Source organism: Pistacia vera, unplaced genomic scaffold (genome assembly GCF_008641045.1).
Source record: "Pistacia vera cultivar Batoury unplaced genomic scaffold, PisVer_v2 Contig317, whole genome shotgun sequence".
Classification (NCBI taxonomy): Eukaryota; Viridiplantae; Streptophyta; class Magnoliopsida; order Sapindales; family Anacardiaceae; genus Pistacia; species Pistacia vera.
In genome coordinates, this window is record NW_022196132.1 from 1866419 (window position 1) to 1875230 (window position 8812).

At 37.5% G+C, this 8812-nt stretch overlaps 1 protein-coding gene across 1 annotated transcript; it reads right to left on the reverse strand.

The window, feature by feature from the left end:
- Positions 1–739: 739 nt before the first annotated feature.
- On the reverse strand, positions 740–6140 carry LOC116136596 (disease resistance-like protein DSC1). The gene is made up of 8 exons (XM_031422268.1): positions 5889–6140; positions 5637–5779; positions 4159–5275; positions 3612–3923; positions 2468–3508; positions 1086–1720; positions 992–1001; positions 740–877 (listed from the first exon to the last, which is right to left on the reverse strand). Exons 1-8 carry the CDS (start codon positions 6138–6140, stop codon positions 740–742), a joined length of 3648 nt encoding a protein of 1215 aa, XP_031278128.1.
- Positions 6141–8812: the final 2672 nt, after the last annotated feature.

Below are 8812 nucleotides of genomic sequence, written 5' to 3' on the forward strand. Positions count from 1 at the left end.
TATTTTAGGGTCTGTTTGGTTTATTATTTTGGATAGGATTTTGAGAATAATATTGGGTAGTTGAATAGTTGAGTATTACGAGGTAAAATTTTCAAAAAAACCCCAAAAGTTTGCTAATTTAACTAAACACCCCAATATATAAAAATTTTGTGAAATGACAAAAACACCCCCACCACCCGCAGTGCCAGATTCTGGCCACCACCGACGAAATCTGACCGAAAAATTGCATTACGACACATACCTGTCAGATTTGACGGAAAAGACCAAATTTAAGGCCAGATGTGGCCGTCAACGGCCGCAAAAGTCCGACGGCCAAAAATATGGCCGTCATTGTTGGTCAATAACGGCCATTTATTTGGTCGTCACAAACGACCAGGTAGGCCTTTTCCGACCAGATCCACTGTGGATCTGGCCGAAAAAGGCCAGATTTGTGAATTATCGGCCTTTCCGGTCGTGGTGTTGGCAATAAACATGGTTTATTTAACTAAAAATTATACTTGTAATTTCTGTATGCACCACTAAAAAGATAATGAGTTCTAGCCCATTATGTTGTCGATGAAGGTTTTAAAGGCAGACGTCTTGCCAAAAGAGATGAGGTTTAGGGTGTATGATTGATGCATAAGATTCATTGTCCATGGGCTAGGCTTGATGACTGAATTAAAGTTTGATGAGTCTACTACTATGGAGAAAATTTCGCCTAAAGACATTCCCCGTCATCACAGGATATAAGAGACGTATTTCAGTGATAAGAAAGTAAATGTGCATTGAAGGAGACATATGAGTCTGTGGACATATGAATTCCAGTAGTATGATAGAAGTAAAAAATATTTTCCAAAATCATCTTTGGACCAAATTGTAAGCCACAAGTAGTAGTAAGCTGACCACAAACGCACAGGATGTAGTGAGACCCAAAAGAAACACATTTAGAATAAATCATAAGCATAAGACTTGAATAAGAAAATGATGTACTAGGTCGAGACAGTGAACTTACCAATATAAAACTAAAATTTAAGTCATAAAAATTAACCAAACATATAGGGACATAATATGTAAGATACCATAATATGAGGCGTTTTATTACTTACCTTGAGCTGGATTTGCCTTTAAAGGAATTTGAAATTTTCAATCTCTTGCTGTGTGTTTCCTCTTTCTCCTTCTCCTTCTCTTTCTCTTTCTTTTTATCAACCTTCCTATCAAATGGAGATGTCACTTTAATTGGACTCCTTTGCCCTTCATAAATAAAATATGCCCCACACTTTTTCACGTTACAACAACCTGTGCGTTTGGCATTCAAATCCTCAACATAAAATTGGATGGTAGTAACTAAAGCACTGGGGTAAGGCCTATTTTCTGGTAACTGTGGACGAAAATCAAAACCCAGGAAAACGTGATGCGAGTCCACGAATTCAGGTCCAGTGCCATAGTCCCAACTCTTTAAAGCACCAGGTGCAGTCCAATTATTAGTGTTAGAGCCGCGTCTCAACCTGTAGTTAGAGCCGCGTCTCAACCTGTAGTGATGGCCAACCACCAAACCTTGCCCCTCGTTATGATAGTTTTGAAACTCTACAATAGCGCACACAGCAAAACCACAAATTTTACTACCGTACGGCACTGAGGCTTCTAAGAGAGTTACAGAAGATCCCTCACTTTGAAAGTTGAACCAATTGGGAATTTCAATTCCAGAAAAACAGATACAAGCACTCAGGTGTGGAAGATATCCCTGTATCCAAAAGAAGAAGAAGAAGAAGAAGATATTACTAACATTATTAAAACTTTGAAAGACTGAGAATGTTGACGCTTGATTTTGGACGCCAACGACTCGCACATGAGAAGCGCTAAGCGGACCTAGAAATCACACGCGATGGATCCATGAGATTTGAATATGGAGCTGAGATTATATATTTTGCAGAAAATATAACTAAAAGATTGGCAAGAGGGGTTTTTATAGTGGTTCGGATGTAACAAGCGACTCCTACATCCACTGTTATTTTATTTGATCTCTCACTATTTCTATGAATTTGCCTGTAAGGCATACAAAGATGAAGAAATACAGTGTTTTTACAGAAAGAAAGAATTGAAGCTAAATCTCAGCCCAGCCACCAGAAAGAATTGAAGCTAAATCTCAGCCCAGTCACCAGCCTCCCTTCTTCGGGAAGAGAAATGCCCATTTATTCACATTTGCACTCAATGCAATGAGTGTTTTGCAAGCTGCCTTGACACATGGAAGGCTCTCGTCCATTCATCTCTTTGAAATGAGATAAAGTTGGTGAGAATATCTTGGAGATATGGGTTTGGCAGCTGGTACAGAGAGACATTAATTGTGCTGACATAGGCTTGACTTTTGAGGCATAACAGAGAATAAGAGTAAAAAAAAAAAAAAAAGAGTTTTCTAATATTTCTTTTAACATATCACTTCCTTTTTTTCTAAAGAAATTCGTATCATATGAAAAAGAGAGAGTAAGATCACCTTAGAGCGGATCCCCATTGATATTTTGCTAGGTTGGATTTCCAGCATAGCATCTTCCACAACTTCTTCGAGTACATTTTGATCCATCCTGTAGCAATTGCTAAAGTTGACTCTCACGTTTCTCAAGTCAGTTTTGGGAAATCTTGTTGATAAACTTGATGATACTTCCTCTGCTGTCCAACCGTGTGCATCCAAGCATTCAAGATCACATAAAAGGTAAGGTAAATTTGATACTTCTTTTAATGATGTACAATTGTGTGCATCAATACCTTCTAATTCATGAGGAAGTTTTGGTAAGGATTTAAGTCTCTCACAAAAGCTTAAGTCAAGATAAGATAACTTAGAAAGGTTTATGATGCTTGTTGGAATGCTCTCAAAAAAGTTTCTGCCAAGAAGTAGACTTTCTAGTGAGGATAACTTACCAAGATCGTCGGGTAATTCCCTGATATGACAGTTGGTCAAATTTAGTTCCATCAAACGTCTCAAATGTACAATGGATGATGGTACTACCATTTTTCTAATTCTCTCAGCTTTAAGCACCTTTAAAGCTTCCAAATTTCCTATGTTGTCAGGCAATCCATCAAGTTTTGAACATCCTGACAGAATGAGATGTTCAAGAGATTTCAACTTACAGATATTAATTGGGAGATTCTCAAGCATTGCGCAATTTTTAAGATTCAACCTAACTAGTTTCGATAGATTCTCTATTGATGTGGGCCACTCCTCTATTGTAGTTTCATCTAAAAATAACTCTTCTAAGTTAGATGAGATCTCTGGATCAAATATCTTGAACTTTGAGCAACAAGAAAAGATAGCCTTTTTAAGAGATTCCAAGCGAATGCCCACTGGCAGACTACAAACATTTTTGCAATGGCTTAGATTTAGGATGACAAGCTTATTAAGACACCGAATAGATGAGGAAATCTTAAACAAATTCATACAACCTTCTAAAATCAAACTCTCAAGATTTGGAGCCAACGAAAGATCTTGAATTCTTAGATTCTTGGAGTAACTGAGATCAATATGTTTCAACATATGGAGCTGCAAGCAAGAAATAAAAAATTACTGACACAATTTATTGTTTTTGATGGTGAGAAATTTAAACAGAATAATTAGCTAGCATATCAATGTACATATATATTACCTGGACACCACCAGGGTATAGTTGTTCAATATTGCTATGAGGCATGTCAAGTGCGATGAGGTTTCTTGGACGAAAATTTGATTGCAATGATTTCAACGGACATCCATGCCAACAGAGGTATCGTAACTCAGTGGAAATAGAATTAAGGTCTTCGGAAACATGCACTTTATTAATATTATTCTCTTCGTATTGTGGGTTATGTAGTTTAAAGAATCTCAGCTTGCGCATCAATGCTAAGGCACCTGGTTGTAAGTATTTGATCTCTTTTTCTTTAGACATGTCTAAACATATGCCTTCAATAGCTTTAGTCCCCTGATGATCAAACAAAAAGATAATATTTAATTAGCCGCAGATATTTAAGAGCATATATCAGTAGTGATGGCTAAAGCCTAGCTCAGATTGATAATATATTTTGTCCAACCATCCATCGCCTAAGCTAACACATGGGATAACTGGAAACATAATTCTCAATGCTGACGTTTTCTTAGATCTCATATGCATAAATCAGAAGTCAAAAGTTAAATAATGCCTAAATAATGCCTTTTACAGTATTTTCTTCTAGTACACTATTGATATCTTCGTGATACCATAAACGACTACGTTCATCGGGATCTTTCGTACATTCTTGTCGGACTATTTCCCAACCCATTTCTTGAAGTAAATCATGTATCATTATCTTGTTATCATTTGATATGGTTACAAGACATATGTCAATGAGAACACTTATCCCAAGTTTTGCATAGAAGCCACAAGCGTCCAGGAATTCTGTTGCAAAATCTTTGTTTTCCCATTTCAAGAAACATACAATATCTAAAAATATGTTCTTCTCTGTATCGTCTAGTCTATCATAACTTACTTTTAACACCTTCTGAATATCCTCATGAGGAATTATTTCTAGTTTACTTATTGCACTTACCCAAACTTCTTTTGATTTGTCAAGTAAAAAGCAGCCCAAAACTTTAAGAGCTAATGGAATGCCTTTAGCATACTCAACCACCCTATCTGACAACGCACCATAGCCCTTTTGGGGATGATTTTGTCCAAATGCATGCCTACTAAAAAGTTGAAGAGCTCCACAATGAGATAATCCCTCAATCTTGTATATATAACGTTCATGCACTCCATAGTTTCTAAGCACTTGTTTATTTCTTTTTGTAATAATAATATAACTTCCTCGACCCAAACAATTAAGATCCCCAATCAAAAATTCTATTTGACTAAAACATGTAACATCATTAAAAATTATGAGAACTTTTTGACTGCCAAGCCTCCTTTTTGCATGGTAAGTGAAAGTCATATTTGAATGCCGGTCATTTATTAGTGTCGAAAGAAGTTCTTGTCGCAAGAGAGTTAATGTATTCTGATTGCTGGATTTCTCCCTAACATTTAAAGCAAAGTAAGAAGCTTCAAACATAGGCCAAATTTTGTTGTATACAGCTTCAGCTATAGTCGTCTTGCCGACACCACCCATTCCCCAAATACCTATCCTATGATTATCATTTCTGGCCATCAATGGATAATTATCAAGACCTAGTAAATATTTAATTATGTAGTCAATGCTTGGCTCAATTGCAATCAAGTTATTGTTATCAACTTCGGAAGACAAGTAATTCAACATCTCCAAAATATCACGAACAATTTTCTGTGTAATACCATACAAAGACCTGACAATATGAAACAGAAATACTAATAAACATACATAAAACACAGAGAGATAAAATAATATATAAATGAGAGTAAATATAAAAGTCTAACTCATTAATTGATATGTCATTTAAAGGGTAACATCACCTCATTTTATATTCATTTCTTTGTGAGAAAACTTTACGTGTAGTACTACTCTTAGTTATTAGTGAAATTTAGGAAAATGTTTGTGAACCTCCACATTTTTCAACTAGGTAGCCGGGGTGTGGAAATCCGGTTAACCGAATCGGATTGTCTATTTTACTAACCGAACCAATTTTTAGTTTAATGGAAATTGCAAACTGAAACCGGTCCGGTTCCTATCTTAAACCGATTACTAACCGAACCGAATTTTTAGTTCGGTTAGCGGTTTTCCTCTTCAACACTTCAATAATCTCTCTCATTTCCTCTTCAAGATCTTCACTCCATCCATTTTTCTCTGTATTCATGCTGCTTTGCTCTCTTTTATATACTTTGTTGTTTGTCTGGGAGTGATTTGAAGGCCACCAAACAGCAGGCTCAAATGTTTTAGGGAACTTCTCTAATCTCTATCATTTTACCTAGAAAGAGAAGTGGGTATGCTTGGTCAAGCACCAAAACTTTCTCCATTGCTTCTTTCACATCGTCTTCACTGGGAACCCTTAGAGTAAGGACAGTTTGTATTTGTCTCTGGAGCTGCTTGAACAAATTTGTTGCATGACGTTGCTCTTCTGCAAGTTGTGAAGGCTGGATCTCGTTCACGATAACCATCATCCTAGCGGCTGCGGAGAACAAGAGAGTTGATGATAGCTTCAAAGTCAAAAGTGATGAAACGCCTACGCCACTAGTTGTAGCAACACCAGCCATGGTGGTAGCAGTGAGAGAAATCATGTTGATAGAGACACAGCATTGGTCGACACAAATAATGGTGAAGAGACACAGCAAAGTGGAGAAGAGAAGGTAAGTGACGGCAAATATCAATAACACTAGGGACACCGAAAAACTTGCACCGAAATTCTGTACCGGCCTACGTATAACGCGCGTCTGAATTTTTTTATAATTTTTTTCTAGTGAACGGCCATCCATCAAATTTGGATGGCCGTTCACTTACATGGACGCCCATCCATATTATATGGACGGGCATCCATATACAAGGGACGGACGTCCTCATTTAAAGGACGTTCGTCCATAAATAAAATATAATAAAAAAATTTGTAAAACATTATGGACAGCCATTCATAGGTTGTGGACGACCGTCCCTTAATTTTGGACAGGCGTCCGCAAATACGGGACGCCCGTCCATTAAGTTTGGACGGGCGTCCATAAGAAATGGACGCCCGTCCAAACTTAATTTGTTTTAAAAAATAAAATAAAAAATTTGGATGCCCGTCCATAAATTATGGATGGCCGTCCCTTAAGTTTGGACGGGCGTCCCTTAAGTTTGGACGGGCGTCCATAACTAATGGACGCCCGTCCATTATGTATGGACGGCAGTCCACACTTAAGGGACGGCCGTCCCTTGTGTAAACAGCAAATTTAAAACTCAAGAAACTGGAATTTTCTTGACATTTTCACTCTGATCTCTTCAGCCACGCTTCACTCAGTTCAACGCCCTCCATTTCATCGCCATACTCCACTCTAAACACCCAATTTTCTTGACATTTTCACTCTGAGCTCCCCCAGCTGTACTCCAGTTACTTTGATATCGAGTCCTTATTGATAGAAAAGGTGATGTTATTTTCATCTATGAACTCATCGATGGAACGCGCAACTGCCCAAACTGTATCATAAGCATACATCCCATACGTATTCAACCTAGAACTTGCTAATCCTTTCTGCTCCATATTGCTCCACTGAGATAGAAAGGCCTTCTTACGGGCGGACTCTGGAGTATGTTGACGAAGCGCTACTATTCCTTGGAGATCACTAAGTGAAGTTCCATTCAGAGGAGAGAATGAATCTAAGGTAGCAGAAAACCAATCTGTTGCAAGCCAAACATAGTTGCTGGTCATCATTTTAAGTTTTTGGGTGTTTAGAGTGGAGTATGACGATGAAATGGAGGGCGTTGAATTGAGTGAAGCGTGGCTGAAGAGATCAGAGTGAAAATGTCAAGAAAATTCCAGTTTCTTGAGTTTTAAATTTGCTGTTTACACAAGGGACGGCCGTCCCTTAAGTGTGGACTGCCGTCCATACATAATGGACGGGCGTCCATTAGTTATGGACGCCCGTCCAAACTTAAGGGACGCCCGTCCATAATTTATGGACGGGCGTCCAAATTTTTTATTTTATTTTTTAAAACAAATTAAGTTTGGACGGGCGTCCATTCCTTATGGACGCCCGTCCAAAATTAACGGACGGCTGTCCATAATATTTTACAAATTTTTTTATTGTATTTTATTTATGGACGGGCGTCTTTTAAATGAGGACGCCCGTCCCTTATATATGGATGCCCGTCCATATAATATGGACGGGCGTCCATGTGAGTGAACGGCCGTCCAAATTTGATGAACGGCCGTTCACTAGAAAAAAATTATAAAAAAATTCAGACGCGTGTTATACGTAGGCCGGTACAGAATTTCGGTGCAAGTTTTTCGGTGTCCCTAGTGTTATTGCGGCAAATATTTAGTTGGGTCTGTAGTTTTTTTTAGGGATTTAGTTTTACTTTTAGCCTTTTACTCTTTTAACCTTAGGTTTAAACTTTTTAGACTTTTAGTTTTCAAATATATTATAATATATTTTTTAAATTTTTAAAGGATAACTGGTTCAAAAAACCGGTTTGAAAAATACCTAAACCAGTAATCGAACCGGATAAGCGGTTTAGCTATTTTTTCAAACTGAAACCGAAACTCATTTTTCGGTTAACCAGTTTTTCGGACCGGTTTCAATCCGGTTTTATGGTTCGATTCGGTTTCCGGTCTTTTTATGCAGCCCTAATTTTCGTATGTTCATATGCAGCGTTTTGCGCACCGTATCACTTAAACAACTAACGGACTGAAATGGTCCAAATGGAGAAGCACCCATTAGTCTTTGTTAATTCTTTTAAACTGCTGTAACCCAGATGCTTAAGTTTCAACATCTGCTTAAGCTCAACACAGGCCCAGCACAAGCTGGCTACCGCGGAGACCTTTCAGAGTTAAGATTTAATTAACATAAAGGTGTGTTGCCTAGTATTTTAAAAGGTCGGATCTCGATCCAGTAAACAAAAACCTCCAGGTGAATAAAGTCTTTCTCTAAAGACTCAAAACTCTCACAAATTACAAATGGCTTGAAATAAAATAGACATTTCACTTGTCTGACGATGAGCTACAGGCTATCGGTAGATTTCTTTTTAACATACAATTTGATGTTGTTCTAGCATCAAATGAGAAAGGTGCATGTCGAATCCAATGATAAAGATAACCATAGAAGGAAAATTTCTTTAAAAGATTTCTTAATTGCTGGTTGTGTATATGTAAAAATTTTACTTATTATTAGATTACTAAAATAAGGTTAATACGGTGAGAAAGTTTATGTTATCACATAATATTGCTGATTTCATA